At 42.6% G+C, this 27711-nt stretch overlaps 1 protein-coding gene and 1 pseudogene across 1 annotated transcript; both read left to right on the forward strand.

Moving 5' to 3' along the window:
- LOC146644451 (dynein axonemal heavy chain 6-like) overlaps positions 1 to 26742 on the forward strand; it is an 85595-nt pseudogene extending 58853 nt beyond the window's left edge.
- On the forward strand, positions 4298 to 7668 carry LOC146644454 (uncharacterized). The gene is made up of 3 exons (XM_085395710.1): positions 4298 to 4521; positions 5144 to 5399; positions 5517 to 7668. The coding sequence occupies exons 2-3, from the start codon at positions 5372 to 5374 to the stop codon at positions 5879 to 5881; spliced, it is 393 nt and encodes a 130-aa protein (XP_085251836.1). The 5' UTR covers positions 4298 to 4521; positions 5144 to 5371; the 3' UTR covers positions 5882 to 7668.
- Positions 26743 to 27711: the final 969 nt, after the last annotated feature.

Consider the following 27711-nt stretch of genomic DNA (forward strand, 5'->3'; position numbering starts at 1 on the left):
TAGGTTGTTTAATATTTCTGCTAAGGACTCTTTAAAATACCAGAGTAGGGAGGATGTTGCAGGTTTAAGTTTATTAGATTGATCAGTGTTGCTGAACTATAAAATATTTTGGGTGCAGTGTGTTTTTTGCATACAGGTATAACAGAATAGCTTTAGTGTTGTTGTTTTTTAAAACTTGAGTATGAACTTATACAAAATGCAGCAAGATATTAAAAAACTGTTTTATTGATTAAAAAACACTATCGGATTCATATCGGTATCGGCAGATATCCAAATTTATGATATCGGAATCTGTATCGGACATAAAAAATTGGTATCGTGCCATCTCTAGTAACAAGCATTTACAAAGCCATCTACATTTTTAAAAAATGGATAGAAATACGGCACATAATTTTATGTATCCTAATTGTATGTATCCTTTTCCCCCTTTCTGATAATGACCTCTGGAATCTCTTGATTCAATCTTTTTTCAATCTGTTTTAAGTGATGTGGTGCGTCCTGAGAGTCCGCATCTTGAGGAACAGAGGAACGAGCTGATTGTGCGCATCAACGCTGACCACAGCCAGCTGAAAGATATTGAAGACCGCATTCTTAAGCTTCTCTTTACCTCGAAGGGGAATATACTTGACAACGAGGAGCTAGTTCAGACTCTCCAGGAGTCAAAGGTAGGGATTAGGCTATATGGATATGGAGTTGTGGTTGTTGAATTTAATATTACCTGCAATGATCCTTTCCTGTTTTTCTGATGTTCATCCTGTTTATTTCCATGATTTTTTTGCATCCTCTTGTCTCCAGGTGACTTCAGAGGCCATAAAGCACCGTCTGGAAGAGGCAGAAGCAACTGAGCTGATGATAAACTCTGCGAGGGAGCGCTACAGGCCTGTGGCCACTCGAGGATCTGTTTTGTACTTTGTCATTGCCGGTCTGTCGGAGATCGATCGTATGTACCAGTTCTCACTCAAGTACTTTAAACAGGTGAGGGGAAAAAAGAGCTGGGCTTTACTCTCAAATTTACAAAGCTACTTGTACAGGAATGTTTAATGAAAATGTGTAAGTACCCATTTAAAGTAATTATTTTCTTTTTTCTCTCTTTTTTGTTTATTTCTTCCTTCATCTTCAGCTCTTTAATTCCACCATCGAGACATCAGAGCAGAGTACTGTGCTAGAAGAGCGCCTTCAGACCCTCCTGAATCAAATCTTGCTAAACTCCTACATTAATGTGTCACGTGGACTCTTCGAGCAACACAAGCTTATCTACAGCTTTATGTTGTGCGTAGAAATCATGAGGCAGCGTGGCGAGATCTCTGATGGGGAATGGTGGCGCTTCCTAAAAGGAGCTTCTTCACTGAAAAAGGTGAGGTGGGAAATCCAGCCATAGAAGTTCAGCTCGATAAAAGCAATAATGAATAAAATAATTAACTAATAAAAAAGATTTCCTATGTTTTTTTATAACCTCCTAGGACCTGCGTCCACATATGTGGACATCACATTTTTGGTTATTTAGACCAAAATACTCAATTTTGCTCTACAGGGGCCTGATATGCACTTACGAGGACATTATGCTGCCACTGTTCTATCAAAATTTTATATGAATATCCTCATACGTGGCTCTCATTTTTCATTTTTCTTAGAAACAAAAATTAGGTGAAAAAAAAACAACCTGGCAATTCTTTGTTTTTACATTCATCAGGTCCCAATCAGCCCAAATATCGAAGAGAAATTAAAAATGCATGCCATGGAAGAGTGCAGGTATTAGGAGGTTAAAAAGTATATAGTGATGGTGTTAACCCACCATTTGTTTTTTATGCCACTAGACTGGATGCACTGATTGTTAGCAGTCACAGTCCTCATGCTAGTTCTGTTCTTCTTTCTCCTACACCTCTGTTTTAGGTCTCCCATTTATTGCCTCTTAGCATTTCCTGCTCAAAGGTTTGGAGTAACAGGGAAATGTATGTTTCTGACAAAAAGCAACCTTTTTAAAAATCAAAATTAAAGCTGCAAGCAGCGTTATGAGGGCCCTCACACCCTGGCGCGTCGAGCCACGCCCAACACCTAAAACCAGCAAGTCCGAACTGATGTCACATTGATCGAATTCCTGCGTAGAACCAGTAGCTGAAATTTCATCTCATTCAATCATGATTACACTCGTTCCACTAGGTGATGCTCTAACCATTACTGACAAATGGCATAACAAACATTTCCGAGCTCGACTCTTATCATGCCTGCAATGTTTTCGGAGAGATTGGGCATTGTGTTTTTGAGTGACAGCAGATTACTTCTTTTTGGCGAGTGATTGAAACTCCACGTGCCGCCATGACCACCCCGTTTCCCTCAATGTGAAAAGCTTCGCAATTTAACATCACAAAGGTCTTTAGATTCTACGCACCGGAGATCGTGTCTATCTGATGAATACACTACGAGGAGTTCGTCAAAGTACAAGGCCTGAAACGAGGGGGAAAATGTCGCCAAAATTACACATTAATTTTAAAATGGCTGACTTCCTGTTGGATTTGGGATATTGCTCCAAGAGACTTTTGTACATCTTGATATTTCTTATAAGCTTACCAGGTTTCAGACTCATACATAAAACACAGACCAGGGGCTGATGTTTTGAAATTTTGTAGGGGGCGCTGCGGAGCCATTTTGCGCTATTCAAGGAAAATGATCACATAACAAGAAAGCCTTCATCCCATTGAAGCTGTGTGCCAAATTTCAAGACTTTTGAAACTTTCCAAGCCCCTCAAACATCACTTCATTTTTCATGGTGAAGAGCGCTGCCACCAGGGTGCGCCGTTCAGTTTAACCCTTTAAGACCTACCATAGAACCAAGTTCGCCAGAGCTGATATCATATATTTACATGCTGTGGAGCCATTTTTGGGAGCATTTCAAGTTGCTATACATCAATACAACCATTATAGCCCAAACTTTAATAATATGTCTGCATTAGGTGCATAGCAATTACATAAAGTGCAAAAAAGTGCAATAAACTACAAAAAAATTGAAAATCGTTTTTGTTTTTTTAACATATATTTCTAGTTAGAGAAATTTAAGAGGCTTATCCCTCAAAACTGTAAATACAAAAAAGTTACACAAACTAGTTTCCCACCACAGGAAATTTATTTTGAGTGTCTTCATAGTTTTATTTTTGAAATACACCAATTTTTATATACTGCAGGAAAAACGAAAATAAATATTATAGTGCAAATTTGCAAAATAACAGCATATGCATCAAAATAAACTATTTCCAGCAGTGCAATATGAGTCTTAAGCATCCCAGAAACGACACAGAAAGTCATAAAGTCAAAGATAACTTTTTAAAACACATAACAAGTAAAACACAAGCTCATAAGGCCCCGATCGTAAAAAACTACATTTCCGCAAAATGACGTCACTTCCGGTTTCGGGCAGGTCATGCGGTCATGTGATAGTTCACGCTGATGGACGTAGGAAGTGTTACAAACAGCTGATGGATCGGCGAAGCGTGTTTCTGGAATATCATGTTTTTGTTGCTGCAAGTGATTTTTATGCAGTTTTTGCAAAGCTATATGTGGAAGGAAACTGTGACCTAGGACAAGCTGATGGCATAAGATGTAAGTACAACTCCTCCGGTTTCATATGCAAAAAAAATTATTGCGCTAGCTTACTTGGTTGCAGAGCTACCGGGATTTAAAAATAGTTACGCAAAACAGAGCGTGCCCGCTCCGATCGGCTGTAAAGGGTTAAAGACACAATTTTCTCACTGAAGCATCACGAGGGACTGATGGTGATATTCACCGCTTTTGAGGTGTCCACGATGAACCTGTGAAAATCAGTACAACAAAATGAAAGACATGAAATTTCCTGTTGCCACTAGGTGGCGCTCTGTGTATTCCTGACAATGGGCACATCAATCTGTTCAGGGCGGGTCTGACATCATGCCTGTAAAGTCTGGTACTGATCAGACTGGATTTCATTGAGTTAAACTAATTTGTTTCTTCATGGCGAGACATCAAAGTTCGCCATGCTGCTGGGGTCACACCCTTTCACAAAAAGTCACAGTTTTCACTGTAACCCAAGACCAACTCCTTAAGGCTTTCCTGGAGAAATTTGAGGCTGCAGATGTCACCCATCACTATACTGTACCCCAAAGTGTAAAACATGACATTTCCTGTTCCCACTAGGTGGCGCTCTCCCTGATGTCAAATATGGCAGCTGAAAAATGTTCAGGGGTGGAGCCTTATCATATGTGTGCTCTTTGGTCCAGATTGGACAGTGGCTGTGTCCCAATTCAGGGTATGCACGCTTGAAGTACGCATTTCAAGTGCGATCACGTCACCGCCACGCGACGACGGCTGTCCCAGTTCGAAGTGCACTCCAAATGCGCCGTCGATTTCCCCAAATATCAAGCGTGGTCCGGTGCACGCTTCGTGGTGCCATATATCCCACAATGCATAGCGCGATGCAGCCAGGCCAATGCATAATGATGTCAGCAGCTGCGGAGGAGGTTGAAACGGCGGCGGAGGACAGCAACACCCGCAAATGTAAGATATGTGTGAAGGAGCGAAACAAACACCAAGATGTAAAAGCTAATGGGAGGTTAATAGAAAATGTCAACGTGAATCATGTGACACCTGCCCGACCCATGTAACCGTAAATGCACAGACCCGCAAAGCTGTGAATCCTGTACCAGACCGAGGGCAGTATGAATAGACGTATCACCACTACAAGTGCAATCAACTGTACTAATATGACCCTGCCTGTGCCGCAAACAGGAATGTAGCTGTGTCCGCAGCACATTAAATATAAAATGCATAAAATATAACATATACATACATTTGTTACAGTTATCACACCTGCCATGTCAAATACGTCAAAGGGGATATTTCAAAGCACCCTGAGGCGACTTTTGTTGTGAGTCTGCCCCATCCAAACAAAACTGAATTGAATTGAATTAAAACAAAACATATGACAGAGAACCCCCAACCCCAACCTAGGGCCTGATAATGTAAATGTTCTGCCCCACTCAGTGCTGTAGTATTGCCTGACATTGCTGTGTGTATGTTCCACACAGCTGTAAATGCTGAACTGACAGCAAATGGAGAAATGCTAAAACAGAAGTGCAGGATGGTGGGGAATGTAATCCAATGTCACGCTGCATTACAGGGACCAAGGAGCAGACGGCAGACCTCATTCGACTCCGCCGTGACAATGAGCACCTGTTCACGGGTGCGAAACACTCAGCCGCAGTGGGTTGGAGGTACAGCAACAGTATGAGGTCTACAAGTATTGAGGCACAAGGGACAGTGAACTGTCTGCCCTGTGGTCCCAAGCCAGTACATACTGCTGTGGATGCCATAAACGAAATGACCTGATATACATGTGCAAACGTAAATGGGAGAACCTGAAGAGGAAATACAAAGTATGTACAGTGGTAGTGACAGATGTAACTCCACACAGAACACTGAAAAGTCACCTATGTAAACCTGCACTGTTGCTGTTGTTGCCAACTGCCACCTGTAATGTATCCTCCCTTCAGGAGTGCAAGTATCCAGCGACGGGCGAGGGTGCAAGTGGGAAGCCCACTGCTGCAACATGGCCATGGATGAGGTGCTAGGACAGAGGCCCTCCACCAGGCTACCCGTCCTAATCTCCTCCATCCAGGAGGATGCACCAGGACCCAGTGCAGCAGTGGGCAACCCACTCCCACACCAGGAGGGACAGGAGGATGAGGACCCGCCTGAGGCACGGGTGGTGAAAAGGAGGAGGGACTGGGAGGATGAGCTCATTGCCCTAATAAAGGAGGACATGGCCCAGCAACGGCAAATGGAGGAACGTAGAGCCGAGAGGATGGACAGGCTGATAGGCGTCCTCGAAAAGCTAGTGGAGCAGAAAAAGGACTGAGTCGTGTCCACAGACAGCCACTGTACATAGTTGAACTTTATTTATGCTGGCACCCCAACCTTTGTTTTGTACAAACATGATTATTTCAGTGATTATATTTCTGTAGATACGACGCCATGTACATAGTTGAACTTAATTTATGTTGTTGTTCCAACCTTTGTTCTGCACACACAAAATGATTTCAGTTATCAGAATCAGAATACTTTATTCATCCCGAGGGAAATTAGGGTTACAGCAGGCAGCACGCTAATGGCGCATGCGCACTTACAAAGGAACCTTCTGACCAACTTTACACAAACATCACATTGGGCAGACATGTCAGAAAGGTAGGCTGATAGGAAAAAACAACGAAAATACATAACATGAGGTAAGAGGAGGAGAAAAAAAACTCCACTCAGACTGAGCTGCTAGTGGGAGAACAGTTTGATAACAGAAAAAACACCTCAGCACAAAAGCACATGACTATCAATACACCATAGAAACACAAGATGTATGTAAATAAAGACAGTGGGAACATCCCAACTGTGAGTGCATGTCTGTCACAAACTACATGACACAATTACGGGGGCCTGACCTATTGCACGTGCCACGTTGTGGAAATGAAAGCAGTGCAACGTATAACACAACATGATTGTGGGAAATGCACTACCCACTGCGGTCCAGGATAAACCTGAGTGTCCCAGCATGCACACACATCATCAACCAGGCCTGACGTGCCTGAGCAGGGAGTCTTGGGCAGTGCTGCTTGGTCCGCTGGACCAGGACCACAGAGATGAGGGAGGTGCCACAGGTAAGACCCCCGGTTCATAGCCAGGTACTGAGTGCAGCATCCCACATAGGCATCCCCAGATGTTGCTCAGGCATGCTCATTCCCATTGTCCACCGCAACATCCTCCACTTGGGTCTGCAGGGCTGGTGGAACCGACAGCTGCCATGTCACTAGATTGTAATCATGGCGTTGGGAAAACGACATGGTGAAAACGAGCATGTTAAGACAGATCTGTCACGTGAAATCCCAGCATTGTGCAGATGCACCACTAAGGGATACTTGCCTGCTGACAATAATCGTGGTCCGGGGGTACCTCTTCCAGGGCAGACACCTCAGCAGATAGCTGGTCCCGCCAGTGTGCACCACTGACTGCCTCCACACCAGTCTCCCCCTCATCTTGGGCATCATCCTCGGGTTCCTCATCTGGGGCCACAATGCCACCAGCACCGATGCAGATGTTGCACGGCACAGATGCACGGCACATGCTGTTATGACCTGCAGCAGATGTTTAATCTTGTAAGTACAGTGTACATGCCAGGGTATGCACTACAGTTGCCATTATGATTGGACATACAACAATGATGCTCGTATTAGCGTGACATACATGTGGCACGAAGGTGTGGTGCACCTCCAGCGCTTGCAGGAAGATGACAAGGTACCTTGTCTTCATCATTCCAAAGGCACGCTCTATGACAGAGCGTGCCCTGGAGTGATGTGCGTTAAAGCGCTGGGCTCCCACACTGTGGACTGGCCTCTTGTAGGGGGTGATGAGGGGGAGTGGATGTTGGAGACATGGGTACCCTCCATCTGCAAGGATAAAATGCCCTGGGGGAGGGTAACGGGCCTGTCGGTACAGTGGGCTGTGGCGGAGGACCCTGGAGGCATGCACTGACCCCGGCTAGCCCACATGTGTATCGACAAAGCGGCCCTGATGGTCACATACCGCCTGCAGGATTATGGACGGGTACAACTTCCTGTTCCTGTAGCACTGACCCTCAGGGCCGCTGGGGGGCTTGATGCGGACATGGCAGCAGCACCAGCAGCCTTCACAAAGGCCCTGTGGCCTGCCAGCTGTGCAAACCCATTGGACATGGCATCTAGGTCTTCTGGGGTCCGTGGGAGGTGGATGACCTGGTGGCGTGTGGCCACCACCACCTCTGTGACCCTGTGCACGATGCGGTGGACAGTGGAACGAGGTATTGTAAACACCCTGGACACGACCCTGTAGGCTGCTCCACTCGCCAGCCAGAAGAGGAACAAAATTTTTCACCAGACCTGGCATGTGTGCAAAATTTAATGAGTTTTTGAGCATGTTAAAGCCCTCAAAAAGGCAATTCATTTCAATGAAAAATAATAATAATAATAATTGTAGATAACCTGCTGTTAGTTTGGTATTTTGTCCTAATCCGCTTGCCGTACCTCCGTGTAGGTGTGTGTATGTTTTGAGTGGTATAGGCGCCATTCCGTTATTGAATCCAAGCATGTAAGTTCTCTGCTGCTGTGCTGGTTAATAAAACCACGTTAACTGAGATTACTGCTTCATCATTATCATACTGGTGAACATACAACATGGTGTCAGAAGCGACAAAACACGTACTTCGTAGTTGACGGTATTTTTTCCCCGTCTCAAGTCTATTTTGTGGGTGCATTTTTTGTATCTGGACTGCAGACAACATGGCGCAAGGATTCAGGAGGCCCGACCCGCTTGTTTTCGATGGTAATGTTGCTGAAAATTGGCGCATTTTTGAGCAAGAGTGTGACATTTTTATAGCAGCGGCACACTCTGACAAGCCAGCGCGCACACAAGCCTACATATTGCTCAACTTAGCAGGTCCCGAAGCTATAGAACGGGAGTGGTCTTTTGTTTACGCGCCAGAAGTGAGAGAGCCCGGCGATGGAGGACGAGTCCTCATTCCTGCAGAATCGAAGGAGGATCCTGAGTGCCTCAAAAAGAAATTCAGAGAAATGTCCAGCCCACAAACCAACGTCATGATGGAAAGACACAAGTTCAACACGCGGAATCAGAGGACGAGACTGTTGAATCCTATGTAAGTGATTTACAGATTAAAGCAAAAAGCTGCAGATTTGGTGATCTGAGTGAAGAACTAATAAGAGACTAGTTTGTGGCATCAACAATGACAATTTAAGGAAAGTGCTACTACGTGATAGTGATTTAACGCTAGCAAAAGCCATATCTGTCTGCCAAGATTCATGAAATGACTGAAGAGCATAATAAAACACTTGCTTTTCCTCAACAATCTGCATCAAATGTTGATGTGCTCCAGCCCACATTTACAAGAAAGCACAGAGGAGATAAAATGAAAATACAAGGAGACAGGTCTGAAACACAGCATGTCACTAACTGTACTAACTGTGGGGGCGCTCATGCTGCAAAAAAGAGCAAATGTCCAGCTTTTGGGCAGCAGTGTCATGCATGCAAAAAGTGGAATCATTTTAAGAAACGGTGCAGAGCTGTTCAGCCTACCCAAAACGTAGCAAGACACAGAAAGTCAGTTCATCATGTGGAACCAGACCAAGCTGATGACAGCGGAGATGACACATTCTACGTTGATGGAGTAAATCTGCAATATGCAATCCATGCGACTGATGTGCATGTGGAACACAAAGAGGAAGTTTTTGTCACCGTGCAGATTAATGGGATTCCTGTTGAGATGAAGGTGGACACAGGTGCTAAATGTAATGTGCTTCCCAAGAAAACGGTTAACATTATAAGAGCAGATAAACAAATGAAAGCACACCCTAAGTCCGTTAACCTAGTAGCATTTGGAGGCAGCAAGTTTCAAACCTCAGGTGTAATTAAGCTGCAGTGTTTTCTGCATGGACAGTCACATGTGCTATCATTCTTTGTTATTAATGAAGATGTTCAGCCAATACTTGGACTATGTGCATGCAGAGAAATGGGAGTTGTATCATTCAGCAATGACGTCCACCAATTGAGCATGTCTGCAGATGACCTGTCACAACAGCTTATCACAGAATACAGCAACTTATTTTCTGATGAGCTTGGAAGGTTGCCAGTCACCTATCGCATGACACTGAACCCAGATGTGAAACCAGTTGTTCGCCCAGCACATCGCATCCCTTTGGCCATGAAAGACAGGGTCAAGGCAGAGCTGGTCAGGATGGAGAAATTAGGCGTCATTACTCCCGTCTCAGAGCCGACGGACTGGGTGTCTTCCATGGTAGCCACCAACAAGAAAGGCAAAGATGAAATCAGGATATGCATAAATCCTCGAGATTTAAACACTGCTCTGAAAAGACCACACCATCCCATGCGCACAGTAGAAGAAGTGGCTGCAATAATGTCAAATGCTACTGTGTTCTCTGTTTTGGATGCTAAGAACTCTTTTTGGCAGGTGTCATTGGATCAGAAATCATCCATGCTAACCACCTTCAGCACTTGCTTTGGTCGTTACAGGTTCCTCAGAATGCCTTTTGGTCTTAACGCTGCTAGCGAGGTGTTTCAGCGAGCCATGGAGCAGATATTCGCTGGATATCCATGTGCCATCATTGTTGATGATATACTCATCGGCGGAAGAACCATGAAAGAACATGACAACAACCTGAGAAAAGCCCTTGATCGTGCCAGAGAAGTAAACCTGCGACTAAACCCATTAAAGTGCAAATTCCGGCTGAATCAGGTCAGTTATGTCGGACACATTTTCACAAGCGAGGGGCTTAAAGCAGACCCTTCCAAAACAGCCGCAATCAAAGAGATGCCAGTTCCAACAGATGTCCAAGCCCTGCAGAGGTTCCTGGGGATGGTCAATTATCTTGGAAAATTCATTCCAAACTTCAGCCATCTGTCAGCTCCTCTGCGACAGCTCACACACAAGGACAGCGAGTGGATGTGGGACACACAGCATCAGACTGCGTTCGAAGCACTTAAAGAGCACATGTCTAATCCACCTGTTCTGTCATATTATGATGTCAGCAAACCTGTGACACTAACGTGCGATGCATCACAGTATGGTCTTGGTGCAGCTTGCTTACAGGAAGGGCGACCTGTGGCATATGCTTCACGTGCTCTGACAGACACTGAAACCAGATATGCTCAGATAGAAAAGGAGCTGCTGGCTGTTGTTTTCACAAAGTTTCATGACTACATTTATGGCAAGCCTGTGGTCGTAGAAACAGACCATCAGCCACTGGTCACCATACTAAAGAAACCTATTCACGCTGCACCAGCCAGATTACAGAGGATGTTGTTAAGGCTCCAAAAATACAACATCACCCTCACATATAAATGTGGAAAACACATGTATCTGGCTGACACACTGTCTCGTGCTCCCGACAGCTCCACTTTCCAGCAGCCTGAAGAAGAGGACAACTTTGATGTCATGACGGTGAGCTGCATCTCTTCTTCACGCCTGGAGGAACTTAAAGGACACAGCTGAGGATGAGACACTGCAAGCGCTCAGCTCGTTCATCAAACATGGTTGGCCACAACAACTCCACAACCTTCCCACGGCGGTTCATCCATATTTTCCTTTCAGGGATGAGCTGATTGTGGATGATGGCATCATTCTTAAAGGTTCCAAAGCCGTGATCCCAAAATCCCTGCAAGGAGACTACATCACCATCATGCACAGAGGACATCCCGGCGTAGAAGCTACCAAGCGGAGAGCACGGGGGATCGTCTTCTGGCCGTTCATGTCAAGAGATATTGAACAAACAGTTACTTCCTGCTCGGTGTGTAACAGCACTAAACCTCATCAACAAAAAGAGCCCCTTCATCTGCATGAAGTTCCAGAGCTTCCTTGGTCAACTGTGGCTACAGATATCTTTGAGTGGCACTGTCAGCACTATTTAGTAGTAGTCGACTCATACTCAGGCTGGTTTGAGATTGACCTGCTAAAGGATTTGACATCAGCGACAGTCATCAAGAAGCTGAAAAGACACTTCTCAGTTCATGGTGCTCCACACACTCTGATCTCAGACAATGGCAGGCAGTTTACAAGCCAGCGTTTCAAAGACTTCGCTTCACAGTGGGACTTTCAACATGTCACCAGCAGTCCAGAGTATCCTCAATCCAATGGGCTTGCTGAGAGAGCAGTGCGCAGTGCTAAACAGCTGATGGAGAAATCACACAGAGATGGCACTGATGTATTTCTCAACCTGCTGAACCTCAGGAATGTTCCACGTGATGTGAACCTGGGTTCCTCTGCAGAACGACTTCTATCCAGACAGACTCGAACTACGCTCCCAATCACAACCAAACTGCTCGAACCACAACACCGTGAATCTGAGAGAGTGAAAGCCCAACTACTCAACAAGAGACTGACTCAGAAGGTCTGTTATGACAGATCCAGCCGACCACTTCCACCTCTCAACGAAGGACAAGTAGTGAGGTTACAGACCCCACAGGGTTATGACCGCACAGGTGTGGAGAAGGAACTTTGTAAAGAACCTAGATCCTACCTGGTACAGTCGGATGGAAACACTTACAGGAGAAATCGCAGACACATATTGCCTGTGTCTGAGCCTGTCACTGTTCAGAAAGACACTGATCATCATCATTATGATGGACTGCAGGTTGTGGGTGAAAACAATGATGTAGAACAGTTTAAAGACAGCACTCATGTTGAGAGCTCTTCTGATGTTTTGCATTCTCCAAGACCTTCCAAGAGTGATGGTGTTTACAGGACACGCTTTGGTCGTGTGTGCAAACCAAATCCAAGATATAGGGATTAATTGGGTACTAGTTAAAACACAGAACATTTTCAGGTTTGATGTTTGAGCCAACAGTAACTGATGTCAATGCTTCAAGTTAAATTCTGTTTGAGGTGATTTTCAGTAGTAATCATATTTAACTTTATACAGCAAAATGATATTTTTGTCATGTTTATTTCTTCCATCTGGTTGCAAATTTAAATGTTCCTAAGGGTCAGCGTATGTCACCTTTTATGCTGTGATTATTATTATTCAGTATGCATTAAACTTTATATCTGGTTGGGGATGTGCTAAAGAAGGGGGATGTAGATAACCTGCTGTTAGTTTGGTATTTTGTCCTAATCCGCTTGCCATACCTCCGTGTAGGTGTGTGTATGTTTTGAGTGGTATAGGCGCCATTCCGTTATTGAATCCAAGCATGTATGTTCTCTGCTGCTGTGCTGGTTAATAAAACCACGTTAACTGAGATTACTGCTTCATCATTATCATACTGGTGAACATACAACAACAATAATAATAATAATAATAATAAACAGAGCAGATACAATAGGGCCTTCGCACTCTCAGTGCTCGGGCCCTAATAATAGTAGTTTGATTGGATACGCTAAAAAAATGGTTGGAGAGGTCCCTCCAACATGGCTCGCAAAAATGTCTTTGTTTTGTTCACCAGGCTGTGACATCTGAGTCATAGACATATATAGCTAGCTGGGATTTTTATTTTTAATAGTCAGTAGCTTCTGTCTTCTGTAAGCCAAGTAGTGGAAGGTTTTTAGGATCATCTCTGCTTTTTGTGGATGATGCCGTCAATTTGACTGCACCAAGCAATAATCTGCAACTTGCACTGGGACAGTTCAGCCATGTGGTTCTCTGCCAGAAAAGGGTGGATTGTCCTCTTCAGTTTGAGAATGAGTTGCTTCCTCAAATGAACAAGTTCAAGTTTAAGACTGCAGATACAAGCAGTGGAAATGAGCTGTCTTATAAAGGGTGTCTAAGCTCAGTCTCAGACATAGGATGAGGAGTTTGGGAGGGGCTCAGAGTAGAGCCACTACTCATCCACATCCAGGAGGCCTTCTGGACACCTCTTACATGAAGGACATGTCCAAAGGTCATGCTGGGTCATATCCAGAAGACACGTTCCCAAACCAGTATTTCACTTCGATATCTGCTTGGAAGTGTTGGGGTAGTGGCTGGGAAGAGGGAGGTCTGGGCACCTGTCTAAACTGTTGTCCCTGTGATCCTGGACTAGACAGGTTGTTGCAAATGAATGAATAAAGTTTATAAAGGCATCAAAATGGTGATTTTTCTGTGTTTTTCAGGGTCGAGGCTATCTCACTGGGGCAAGGCCAGGGACCTATAGCGGAGAAGATGATCCATTCAGCGCTGACAAGTGGCAACTGGGTCTTCTTGCAAAACTGCCATCTGGCTGTGTCTTGGATGTTAGCCATGGAGGAGCTCATTAAGACCTTCGCTGAGCCTGGTACTATTTTTAAATTGAGCTCATAAATTTGTGTTTATTTCAGCCTTCTGTGCTAACATTTGATGATGCTTATGAGGGCGTATGGAAAAAATAGTTTTCAATTAGAATAATTACCACATTTGCTTCAAACTGGGAAATCCCAGTGGTAGTAATGTTAGTGTTTGTGGATGGGGATACCCAAGAAAGAAATGCTGGGCTATGGTTTAGTTTCAGTTTAGTTACACTTTGCTAGTATTCAGTTAGAACCCATTTGACCGTCAAGAAAACGTACTTTAGTTCTTCATTGTGCAGACTCAACAATGCTTAAAGCATTCCTCAGAGGTTTTGGTCCACATTAACACGATAGTGTCACACAGTTGTTGCAGATTTGTTGATCGCATTATAGCCACTAGATAATGGGTACGCTGTGGTCATAAAGGGATGAACATTGTTAGCAGCAATGCTCAGGGACACTATCACATCTAAATAAGTTCCTTCATATTTCAAACGTTATTAGACATAATTTGTCATTTACAGGTGCATTTCTAATCTCTGAGAAACAGAAACGAGTAAATTGTGGTATTGTATGCTTTGTTTTTTCAAAGTGTTTGTATTATTGATAAAAAATACTGCAGACTCCTTTAAGGACTTTTTTATGAATATGCAAATAATTTTCTTATCTGTTTCTCTGCAGACACATCCGTCCATGAGAACTTCCGTCTATTTCTCAGTTCCATGCTGACCAAAGTATTTCCTGTTACAGTGCTCCAGAACTGCGTTAAGGTAGTCACACAGAGACCCAAACACTGTAATACTATATAAAAAAGCTATAGATGATCAAAAATACTGTTTTTAAAAAAGAACTTGTCTATACTGGTGGATTGAACAAGAGTGAAACATAAAAATGACTTTGGTAATTACGAGTACTGTTTATGTAGGGTAGCTGTGGCATAAACCTTACATTAGTTAAGCACTGCCTTTGTAAATATGGGTCGAAATCTTTGACGTCAGTTAAACGTACATTAACTACCAGCACTTGATTTATCGTCATCATGACCATGACTATCTTGAAGAGTCGTTGGGATTGTATGTGGGGTTTGTATGTGCACTCGAGGACTGCCTGGACAACAAGGAGGAGACGCTGAACCAAAAGGTTTTCAGGATTACTGGTAGTCTTCTCAGTAGGTCTCTGTGATGTCATTGCCAGGTGACTAACGAGCCTCCTAAAGGCCTGCGAGCCAACATGCGACGAGCCTTCACAGAGATCACCAGCAGTTTCTTTGAACACCGCATTTTGGGACGCCAGTGGAGGAAGATTGTCTTTGGAATCTGCTTTTTCCATGCAATCATCCAGGTTACATACACTCTTTCTCAGTATTTTACATGTAAAGTGCCTCATCATTATTACTTTGTTTTCTTGGATGTGTTTTACTTTGTGTGTGGTCGTACAGTACTTCTCTGCCTGTGTGTCTCATGTTTAGGAGCAGAAGAAGTTTGGTCCCCTGGGCTGGAACATCCGCTACGAATTCAATGACAGTGACAGAGAATGTGCTCTGCTCAACCTCAACCTGTACTGCAAAGATGGCACCATCCCTTGGGATGCTCTGGTCTACATCACTGGTAGGAAGCAAATATCAACAGAAATGTTCTTGTATCTAAATTCAACAAGGTAATAAGTTAGGGACTGTTTGTGTAGCATCTTATTTCCCATATGTAATGCATGTCTTATTTGTATTTTGACATTTTATATTAATAGAAAGCCTTTTCACAAAACAAACATGATTGCATGTCCTTGAACCTAAACATGCAGCTGTTTCATAAAAATAAAAGTGTGGGAAGGATAATAGGACACTTTAAACCAGCGGTCAGCAACCTTAAACACCCAAAGAGCCATTTGGACCGGGTTTCTACGGAAAAGGAAACACTGGGAGCCACAATACTTTTTGACATCTAAAATGAAGTTAATTATTGTTTTTTTTTACCTCTATGCTTCGTATAAACAACTCTAGTGTGTTACTTATGAAATCCATGAAGTGCTATGGAGAAAATTTAATTTTATTTATGTAATGAACACATTGTCAACCCTTAAAAAATAATAACTAAAAAGACACCAGTTGAAGGTGTCTTTAAAATGAATTAAAAAGCTGAACTTAAATTATCCATGTAGCAAACAAAAACAGTGAGCCGTCATCCTTATATCGCCTTCTGGGCTTTGGGAGTGTAGCGGAGCTACCGGCTTCCACAAGTGTGACGCTTATTTTGAGCGACGAAAAATAATAAAATATAACTTTATTATTCGGGATCACAATAATCTTCCAATTTAGAACTACAAGTTTTAAAAAAAAAAGAACTAGCACAAATAAAATAAACTTCAGTTAAACTTAATTTATTTTTCCAAACCATGCAGAGCCGCAATATAAGGACTAAAGAGCCGCAGGTTGCCGACCCCTGATTCAGATCATTCAGCTTTATATAAAAGAAAAAGGGACGATTTTTTCCCCCGTGTTTTCTGTTCTGTAATAGATTTCTCTTTTTAGTATTTCATCTTTAAATTGAATGACCTGGATCCAACTTCTTTCAAAATTATCTGTATAGGAACGGGTATTACACATATCTATGTAAATATTCTATATGCATATTTTTTTAGTTTAAAGTTGTTGCTGTTTTTTCCGTAACTTTTTTATTTTTCTGATTCTGAGTGAGATTTTGACCAACTGAAACTAGAACAGGGTCTGGTCTTTAAAAGCAATATCTCCTGCATTCATAAACAAAGAAAGCCATGAAATATCTCAAATCCTACTGTGTCTTTTTTCTCTTCAGGTGAGATCACATATGGAGGCAGAGTGACGGGTGCCTGGGACCAACGGTGCCTAAGGACAACCCTCAAAGGCTTTTTTTCTCCAGAAGCTCTGCAGCCTGGCTACACCTACTCCCCCTCAGGTATTGTTCTTTCTGCCCTCTTTTGTATGTGTGTGTGTACATGTGTATGTAAGCACGCGTATGCACAGTGCACGCTCACGTGCTATATATCTCAGTTAATGGTTTTCTCCCTGTAAGGTGTTTACTACGCTCCAGAGTCAGATGAACTTGAACAATATAAGAAGTATATTAAGAATCTTCCAATCATTGATGATCCTGAGGTCTTTGGTATGCATGAGAATGCCAACTTGGCTTTTCAGGTGAGGAACAATACTGTAACAATACCAGGACATTACAAGCAAATGTCTCTGTCTCTATTTTATACCAGACTGCCAGTTGTCCTCTTAAATATAAATGACAGCAAGTTCTTATTTATACGTAGTTTTTCAAAATCTGTTAATTTCTTCAGTCCACAGCAATTATGAGAAATGGCTTGTGGTCGTTTTAGTGATTTAAAGTTATGTTTGTCATGCAGTTTATGAGCTTTGGGAGTGCTATGATAAAATATCAATATATGAGTGTGTGTGTGTGTGTGTTTGCCTCTGCAGCGTCAAGAAACTATAACTCTGATCAATACCATACTGGATGTTAATCCTCGTTCTTCAGCACAACATGGAGCTAAGAGTAACGATGACAGAGTCTGCGAGCTCGCCGAGCTAATTCTAGCCAAACTGCCCGGTACGCTGACCCCACATGGATTCACCTGCACATCGATCTCAGTTACTGCTGAGACTTTGCATTATTGCGCTCACTCTTTTTCCCCATGTTTCATTGGTTTGTGTTGTCTTTTATCTCTCTGTGAACTTGTCTTTCTTTTGGAGTGCGGAGCGACTGGACATGGAAGAAGCAACTGACACACTGTTTATCAAAGACACCAATGGGCACCTGATCTCCCTCACAACTGTTTTGGGCCAAGAAGCAGACCGATTCAACAACTTGCTTAAAGTTCTCAGGGTGACGTAAAAACCACACACCTTTAATTGGTGGAGATCATCTCATGACCACTTCAGGAGTTGTTTTCTTTGGATTGTAGTTTATTTACGTGATCTTAGAGGAAAATTCAAAAAGAAAAAAACCTAAACAATCAAAAGTATGCGTTCTGTGTAGTTTCAGAAATAACATTTTTAGGAATCTGTCGTTACTGTGATGTGTTATTCTCACTTTCTTTTTCGTAGATGTCTCTTATCACTCTGCAAAAGGCAATAGCAGGTCTCGTTGTGATGTCAGAGGAAATGGACCGAATCTACACAAGCTTTCTGAACAACCAGGTCCCCGCCCACTGGGCGAACTCTGCCTACCCTTCCCTCAAACCGCTGTCTTCTTTATCCAGGTTTGCACACAGATATTAACAAAAACACACACGTTTTCAAGTTCAGTCCAGTGGAATTATAGAAGTTTGTGTGAAATGTGTCTTTATAAAGCGAACATAAATTATGTGGGGAAATTGGATTAGAATAGAAGTCTTTTTCTAGCTCAGGTCTGGCATATTGGCTGTATTTTATTGTGTTACGATCCAATGTTGTCAGTGTTTTGTGTTAGGCGTGACTGTTATGTGTTTCCTGTTTTACTTTGAAGGTCTGTCTTATCTCAGTGTGTTCAGTTTACGCTTCCTTGTCTCATCAGTTCTGATTTGCCCCAGCTGTGTTTCCCTCCTGTTGTCCATTCCGATTGCTCCCTCTATGTATTTAAGCCCTGTGTTTCAGTTTGTCATGGGTTGTGATCATTGTGGTGTTGGTATCTTAGTTTTTGTAAATAGCTGTAAATAGATTTATAAAGTAGTAATTGAGTATTTTTTCCACCTTGTATATATTGTTCACTGCAGCAGCCAGGTAGGCGTGAGAAGCCATTTTTGTTGATTGAGTTTTCTCCTGTTTTTCATATAAAAAGTTAGGTAAGAGAATTGTCTTTTGTTTGGTTTTCATTTTTGGGTAGGAAAGCGTAGGGACCATTAGGGAGTTTTGTTTGTTATTTTTGGCACTGCTCACTGCTGAAGCAAATAAATGGCTGCTTAGCATTTTAAAAGATACTATTGTTTGGGTTCTTGTTTTGGGTGGAGTGTGGTGGGCCAATGTTTTGTTGCGTTCAAGACACGCCTAGACTTAGGACGTAACATAAATGGGGGCTCGTCCATTCGCTGGAGGGTCCGAGGGTGGGACCGCTTCAGCATTCCATCTGTCTTCGCTGGAGGGTCCGAGGGGCCCGTCTGGCCTTCGTCCGTCTTCGCTGGGGGGTCCGATGGACCGCTTCAGCCTTCTGTCTTCGCTGGAGGGTCCGAGGGACCGCTTCAGCCTTCCGTCGTCGCTGGAGGGTCCGAGGGGCCGTCTGGCCCGTCCTCCGTCAAATGCACACATTTGATTTGTGTGTTATCTCATTAGGTTGGAAAACTGTAATAACACATGTACATTCTGAGTTCACCTTCCTGCACATCCTGGTTTAGTGTTTGGTTCATTTCCCCTGATTGAAGCTGCTCTTCCTTAAGTCTGCTCTGAACATGTGTATCGTACAGTCACTATAATTCACTTAAACAAGCACAAACAGGGTAAAGTCCTATTAGTTTATACAGCAGTGGATAAACACTGAGTCACACTCCACATGCTGATTATCTTAGGAAACAGAATCCAATGTAAACTGATTCACTGGGTCAATTCAGGTCCCCTCAGTAATAGGATGCCTGTAATGCAATATATCGAATAAAAGAAGAAGATACTGCATAAAGAAATTGTTATTTAAAGATACATATATTTTAATTGCGTCTCTGCTTCTCTTTTCCTCTCTTGCAAGACTTGGATCACACGTGGTCAGCCCAAATCACTTTGGATCTCCGGGTTCTTCTTCCCTCAAGGCTTTCTTACTGGTAACACACTGAAACATGCTGTTTTTTAATGAACACTAACAGTAAGGCAAACTTTTAGAGCTGAGCTTGAGGACTACAATGATCACTCTGACTACTCTTTCAAGTATACAGTGTAAAAATAAATGAATTAAGTTTAAAAGAGAGCTATTAATTAAATGTGTGTTTATTGGTAGATTTAGCTAAACAGCACAGTGACTTGTTTCAATGCTCTTGTGTCTTTGATGGCCTGTAGGAGTGTTGCAGAATCATGCCCGGCGTTACAGTCTGCCTATTGAGGAGCTTAATTTCCGCTTCAGCGTGGTGCCGGCGTACAGGGATGAGGAAGCAGTCTGTGAGGCTCTACGCACTCTTCCCATTGGTGCAAAACTGAACATGGATGAGGAGGTACTGTAAGAGGAGCAGTGCTCTTAGTAATGCTTTCAGTAGTGCTTAAAAAAAGGGCACAAACATTCTTTTCTCCAGCCCTTCAAATATTAGCAGTACTTTAAGATGCTATTTTTCTGGCTAATAGCAGGAGAGCTAATGTGGAAGAGCAGATCAACAATCTCAAGATGCAATCTAAAATACTACATCAGTTTGGTTTTTATGTGCAATATTTTATTCAAACTTCTTACATTTTCACACAAAATCAGTTATGTAGCGAACCCCCCGAATGAAGGATGACACTTTACTGATGACGTTTTGAAGGTTTAATGGCAGTAAACCATCAATCTCACCGTAAGAGCTGGGGATGTATACATAGAAACAGCGTGTAAGCAACATAATCCACACTCTTACAATCGTAAACCTTATAACATGAAGTTCGTTTCAACGTAACATTTAACAAATGTAGCGACTGTCACAAAAACATCTAAACGTCTCCTTATTTACATCATAACCATACCTTGTGCCTCTATCAAGGGGGCTGCTAATGACAAAAGAAATCACCATAGGCTCCGTTAAGCCATCACTTTTCTAAACTCCCGCGACTGCTGCTGAAAACTGCGCCAAAAACAGTTTTACAGGAAATCGTCCCATCAAAATAAAAGCTTCTACACACGGACAGGAAGTTGGTAGTAGAAAACAGGAATGAGTGCCAAAATAAGGTGCAAGGAAAGGCATTCAGGGTTATTTACACTCCCACCAAAATTACGAATAATTGGTTTACATAAGAACCAAAATGAATAATTTTCCCAAACAAAATAACCCATGTAGGAGTTACCTTAGGAACTTTCTAACAACAATAAAAGTTTTTGTACTGGACGCTCAACAACTGATAGTTTAGTAGAGCGTTGACCTTTATTATTGAGTCTCTTTTCTCCAAGTGAGATCTTTACCCTTCGCACAAGTCCATCTTTTCCACTGACAGTCTCTACAACTCTTGCAAGTCTCCATTCCCCTCTGGGTGCCAGTTCATCCATTTCCAACACAACATCACCTACTTTTAGATTCCTCTTTGGTGAGTGCCACTTTTGCCTTGAAATGATGTTGTGAATGTATTCTTGTCTCCAGCGGCTCCAGAACTGCTCTGCAAGGAACTGCACGCGGCGCCACCTCTTCTTGCTGTACAGGTCCTCATTTGAAAAGGCACCAGGTGGGGGCAACGGTGCATTGGATTTCATGTGCAGTAGATGATTGGGTGTGAGCGGTTCTAGGCTGTTGGGGCTGTTCAAGTTATCTATAGTCAGAGGTCTGCTATTGACTATAGCCATGGCTTCATAGAATAACGTCCGCAATGAAGCATCATTGAGTCTGTCATGAGCCAGTGACAGAGTGGTATTCAGCACACTTCTGACAGTCTTTATCTGACGTTCCCACACTCCCCCTGTATGACTAGCATGGGGTGCGTTCATCACAAAGTCACATTGTTTTTCAGTCAAGTATGTATTTAGTCTCTGAGTGTCTAGCTCATTTAAAGCTGCTTTAAACTCATTCTGAGCACCAACAAAGTTCGTTCCCTGGTCACATTGGATGTGTCGAACTGCACCTCTGATTGAAATGAAACATCTTAATGCATTAATAAATGCATCAGTAGACAAGTCCTCTAAGAACTCGATGTGAATGGCACGAGAACAAAAGCAAGTAAGTAGGAGTCTGTACCGTTTGTGTTGTTTTCTTCCCTCTGTTGTAACAAATGGACCAAAATAGTCCATGCTGCAGTGTGTGAAGGGAGGAGAGGGCTCTAAGCGATGTGGAGGTAGGTCACTCATCCTCTGACCCTCTGGAGCTTTGCGGAGTCTGCGGCAGATCACACATTGTCGGATGAATGAGGCAACTGTTTTACTCATTCCAGGAATCCAGTAGCCACTGGATCTGATTTCATTTATGGTGAATCCCTTTCCTTGGTGTTTTACTTTGTTATGAAAGTGAGATATTATGAGTTTGGCTGCACAATGTTCTTTTGGGATCACGATCGGGTGTTTGAAGGTGTCACTCGTTGCATGCTGGAGTCTCCCTCCCACCTTCAGGAGACCATCTGTATCCATGAAAATGTCCAGTTTAAACAGTTTGTTATGATGTGGGAACTGTTCTCCTTTCTTCAGCTGTTTTATTTCCTGTTCATACGCTTGACTTTGTACATGTCGAATGATCACAAGTTCAGCATTTTTCTGCTCACTCACTGTAGCTGATGCATTTGACTTGATGTGTCTAGCCCTTCTTATGAGACGTGCTACAGCCTTAATTGCTTTGGACCAGGAGGAGAACTTACTTAGACATTCAGCAAGACTTACAGTGTCTGTGACTTTAGTTAACATTGTCTGTACTTTTCTGACTTCTGGATCTCCTATGGTCAGATCCAGCTCGACAGGTTGTGCTGTGGGCAGTTCATTTTTGTAGTTCTCATTCTTGTTCAACCTTCTCCTTAAGTGTTCCAGTCTGATCTCTGCAAGCCTTTTGTTGTCTGGTAAGTTTGGCCTTTGCTTGAATGGAAGAGGCATCTCACAGTGTCCTTGTTCGTTTTTCTTTATCCCTTCCTTAAGTTTTTCCAGAAAAACGAGATCCTCTTGTGAGACCGTTTTGTCACGTGCCTTTGTAATCCGATTGAAGAACATTGATCATGTCCATTGGTGTTACAGCAGGCATTTCCTTTATCATGACCCTATGGCACAGACTTGTTTCAGTTTCATTTGACTCTGATGAGCCACCAACAATGCTCCACCCTAGGTCTGTCTGTATGGCAAATGGCTCATTGTCTTTTCCGAGTAGAACCTGTTTTGGAGCTAGAGTTCTGGGACAGTTAAATCCAATGAGTAGTCCAACATCACAACTCAGGAGAGGGGGTATCTGATCAGCGATCTCTGACAGATGGGGCCATTGCCTTGCAGTTTCATTTGTGGGTATGTTGTCATAGTTAAATGGGATGTACTCCTTTGTGTAGGAGGGTGGAAGGTCAATGTGAACATCTGAATTATAACCTCTCACACGTAACCCTGCTACTCTCTGACTTTTGACTGTCATGTGAACTCCCAGCATCGTGGTTAGTTTTAGCTTAACTGGATGGGATGCTGCTTGTAACTGGTTAGTTACCTCCTCACTGACAAATGTGTTGTCACTTTGTGTGTCTAATAAAGCGTACACAAGCTGCTCTTTAGATGGACTCTGAGTAGTGGAAACCCACACAGGAACAATCATGGAGGTACTACCTGATTGACCCACCTTAGTAACATTCAGAGCTGTGGCTGCCATGGTATCATTTTCTGTGGTTGAAGCGACGTTTGTAGAGCTCTGAGGCCTTTCATTTGCCATGTGACTCTCATTGTGCAAACAGGTGGGGTGTCGTCCTTTGCAAGTGTCACATTTGTGGCGATGACGACAGTCTCTGGCATTGTGGCCCACCTTTAAGCACCCGTAGCACAGTTTATTTTCCTTCACAAATGTCCGTTTGTGGTCTAGTGACTTCTCTGAGAAGCTTGGGCACTTTGACAACTGATGACTTTCATCTTTGCAGAACATGCAGGCCACCTTTAACCTTGTGTCATTTGACTTAGTTTTTTCTCCTTGTACTGTGGCTTGTGTAGTAAAGACTTGAGTCACAGATCTGTTTGGTTTGGTCTCCCTTATGTATCTTTTCTCCAAGGATGAGCTGCACGAATAGAGTGCATATGAAGAAGTCACAGGATTACATGCGATTACATGCAATTTCTGCCTCGAGTGCTACAAACTCTGCAAAATCCTTGAAAGAGGGAAAATCTTTGCCTTTCATGAGAGCAACTGTGACTTGACGGTTCCAACGCGTTGCAAGCCATTCTGGAATCTTATGCAATAACTTTTGGTTTTCCTCACAGTCACTTAGTATCTCTAAAGCCCTTTACATGTGGTGTTGCTTGCAGACAAGTTGTGAGAAAATCAGAAAAGGCCCGTAGACCTTCTGCATCTTTTGAGTGGATTTTAGGCCACTTTGACAGTTTGTCTCTGAATGCCTTTTGAACAACAAATGGCTGACCGTAGCGTTGGTCAAGTCTTTTCCATGCATCTTTGTATGCCTCTTCATCACTGCGGTAGAACGTGCCCTCAAGACACTTAAGAGCAGGACCAGTGATATACCTTTTTAACAAATGCAGTTTTTCAGCTGGAGATATACCTTTGTGGCCCACCAGTGAGATGAAGGAAGCCTTCCATTCGATGTAGGTTCAGATTGGTAACTTGACTGTGATGCAGTACCAAATATGGACTTAGCATGTTCATAAGCTAAGAGCTGATGAAGGCGCTGCCTTTCTCTATCTGCATCATACTCATCTATAGCTGCTAAACGCTCAGATATGATTTTCATAATGTCCTTTGTCACTGATTCACAAGAGTCCATTTTGCGCCTTATGACATGGGATGGTTCATTACGCTCTCTATATTCACTGTATGCTTTTGTCATATCATTTACGGTCCTTTCAATATCATCAGCCATTTCTGCTAACCGTGAATCTGATAAATCATTTTTCAGGTCTTCTCTGTATACTCTGACCTGGCCTTTCCAATGTTCATAAATGGTTAGCAGTTTCTTCTCTCTTTTATTCTGTTCATCCCTTTGATATAAGAGCATTTTCTCCATGGGCACACTGAGCCGTTCTGATCGCCTTGGGAACGTTTCATTAGCTGTTTCATCAGCTTCGCATGTTAATTCCTTTCGTTGTTCCTTTTCGTTTAACTGACCTCCTTCTATATTTTCCATTTTGAGAGCAATTGCTTGTTACCGGACCGTTGCTGTAGCTTGCTGCTCCGTGCCGTGCCGTTACCGTTCCGATCGCAGGAAGCTCTCTCTCTCGCTGCTCCCGGAGGTAAGCTCTTACTGTAGCGAACCCCCCGAATGAAGGATGACACTTTACTGATGACGTTTTGAAGGTTTAATGGCAGTAAACCATCAATCTCACCGTAAGAGCTGGGGATGTATACATAGAAACAGCGTGTAAGCAAAATAATCCACACTCTTACAATCGTAAACCTTATAACATGAAGTTCGTTTCAACGTAACATTTAACAAATGTAGCGACTGTCACAAAAACATCTAAACGTCTCCTTATTTACATCATAACCATACCTTGTGCCTCTATCAAGGGGGCTGCTAATGACAAAAGAAATCACCATAGGCTCCGTTAAGCCATCACTTTTCTAAACTCCCGCGACTGCTGCTGAAAACTGCGCCAAAAACAGTTTTACAGGAAATCGTCCCATCAAAATAAAAGCTTCTACACATGGACAGGAAGTTGGTAGTAGAAAACAGGAATGAGTGCCAAAATAAGGTGCAAGGGAAGGCATTCAGGGTTATTTACAAGTTATGTTATCAATTATGTTTTTAAATTGTGTTTGCATGATTTCAGTTAGTCCTTGGAAGCAAAACAAACCTATAGGTTTGTTTTGCTTCCAAGGACTAAGGATTTATCTTCAGCCCGCTATAGCGGGCTGAAGATAAATCCTTTAACCATTAATATGACCTCTAGCTTGTTTTGTTTTTAGGCAAGCATTTGAAATGGTCAATGTAAAATGTGAATTAGAAAGTTGTAGGAAGCTGAGATGATGACCTATTTGATATGTCTCTAATTCTTGTATTCATTGATTAATGTTTTTGTGACATTACTTTATCCTGAATCTCTAAATCTGATCTGATGGTCTCAAAGTTAGCACCACAGAGCAAATGTATCCTAAATGATCAAATTAAATCTGTTATCCATTATTTTTGATTGGACTACATACTGATTTCTTTAGTAAGGTTGTGTTATACTTGACTCCGGTGTGAATCTGGAGGGCGGTACAGCCACCAGTATTGTTTTCTTTTTTAAAATACTGAGTTTATTTCCTGATGAGATATCAGATTGATGCCCTCCTAAGCGTCATAAATAGTGAATATCAACCCCAACTTGCCAACGCTTCTTTAAATCTCTGTTCATGAAAATGAAATCCTTAAAGAATAAAAAGCTCTGGATACATCTGATCAAAGCAAAGCCACATGTTCTTTGTTTTCTTTTCTGCCTTTGCAGGTATAGAAACCACCATTTTTTCTGAAAAGGCACAACCTGCAAAAAGAAAGCCTTTGTATTTACTTTGTTTCAAGAGTTTGTCAGTAAAAAGGTAATTCCTTTAATATGGTTACTTGTTAAAACAGTTACCTGAGCCACAGGACGGTGTACTTGTTCACGGCATGTTCATGGATGCCTGTCGCTGGGATGATGTCGGCATGGTGATTGATGACGCGCTGCCTCGGGTTAGGAACGCCATGCTGCCGGTGGTGCACTTTGAGCCACAGCAGAACTACGTCCCAGAGCCCGACCTCTACCACGCTCCTCTGTACAAGACCTCAGCCAGAGCTGGCACTCTGTCCACCACAGGTACACACCTGATGTATCCAAAGTCACTCCCTGGAAACCTTTTTACATTTAAAGTCATGACACATTTTATACTATCATAAGGCCAAGAGTTCGTTTTTGGGCATTGCTGGGAGTTTTGGTGGGATACAGCGCCCGTCCCTGTTACCAACATATAATGTCAAAAAAAGAAAAAAGGATGTTTGCTCAGATTGTTTCCTCACCCTTCATGTCTCTCTCCCTTCAGGTCACTCAACTAATTTTGTGGTGACAGTAATGCTTCCCTCCCAGCGACACAGCGACTACTGGATATCCAAAGCCTCCGCACTCCTGTGCCAGTTGGATGATTAAATGTTTATTCCAGTGCAAAGCAGAATTTTGAATGGCACCAAAACATTTGCACAAACTTGAATTAATTTTGTGTACAACACAGACCGTAATAAAAATTTCACTCTAACTGATGTTTCTGCGTCCTTCATCTCGCACATGTGTTTGACTACATTTATTTATATAACAAACTCTTTAGAAAGGAGACGTCCCATTTTCACAGTGGAAGCACTACACTGCCTTACACTGCTTCATTTCATCTGTCAGTTAACAAGTCACAAGAAGCAGAGGTAGCAAAGGTAGATGAGTTTAAATACCTGGTGTCAGCCATCACTATCCAAGGCAGCACACGGTGAACAAGAGAGGCAAGGTGGAGTGGGTGGAGACGAGTGACAGAAGGATAACTGTAAAAGTGAAAGAAAATTTTTTTAAGTTGATGGCTTCGTGAAAACAAGAAAAGAAATGTTTTAGAAAAACTAAGAATTCTATTTTTTTATTTAGGCATTTATTAGACAAATAAGGCAAATATACCCAAATTTGAAGCAGGAAACTGGTACGGTGGCCCATAAAGACAAAGCATGTACAAACTCCAAGACACTTACAAATTCCAAATAGCACGCACAAACTCCAAAACACGTACAAAATCCAAAACACATGCAAACTCCAAAACACGTACAAACTCCAAAACACATGCAAAATCCAAAACACGTGCAAAATCCATAACACGTACAAAATACAAAACACATGCAAACACCAAGACACGTGCAAAATACAAAACACGTACAAACTCCAAAACACATGCAAAATACAAAACACGTACAAAATTCAAAACACGTGCAAACTCCAAAACACATACAAAATCCAAAACACATGCAAAATCCAAAACACGTACAAAATCCAAAACACATACAAAATCCAAAACACGTACAAAATCCAAAACACGTACAAAATCCAAAACACATGCAAACTCCAAAACACATACAAAATCCAAAACACGTACAAAATCCAAAACACATGCAAACTCTAAAACACATACAAAAT

This window comes from Rhamphochromis longiceps, linkage group LG22 (genome assembly GCF_057381845.1).
Source record: "Rhamphochromis longiceps isolate RC_006_pf linkage group LG22, R_longiceps_female_GT1.1, whole genome shotgun sequence".
Classification (NCBI taxonomy): Eukaryota; Metazoa; Chordata; class Actinopteri; order Cichliformes; family Cichlidae; genus Rhamphochromis; species Rhamphochromis longiceps.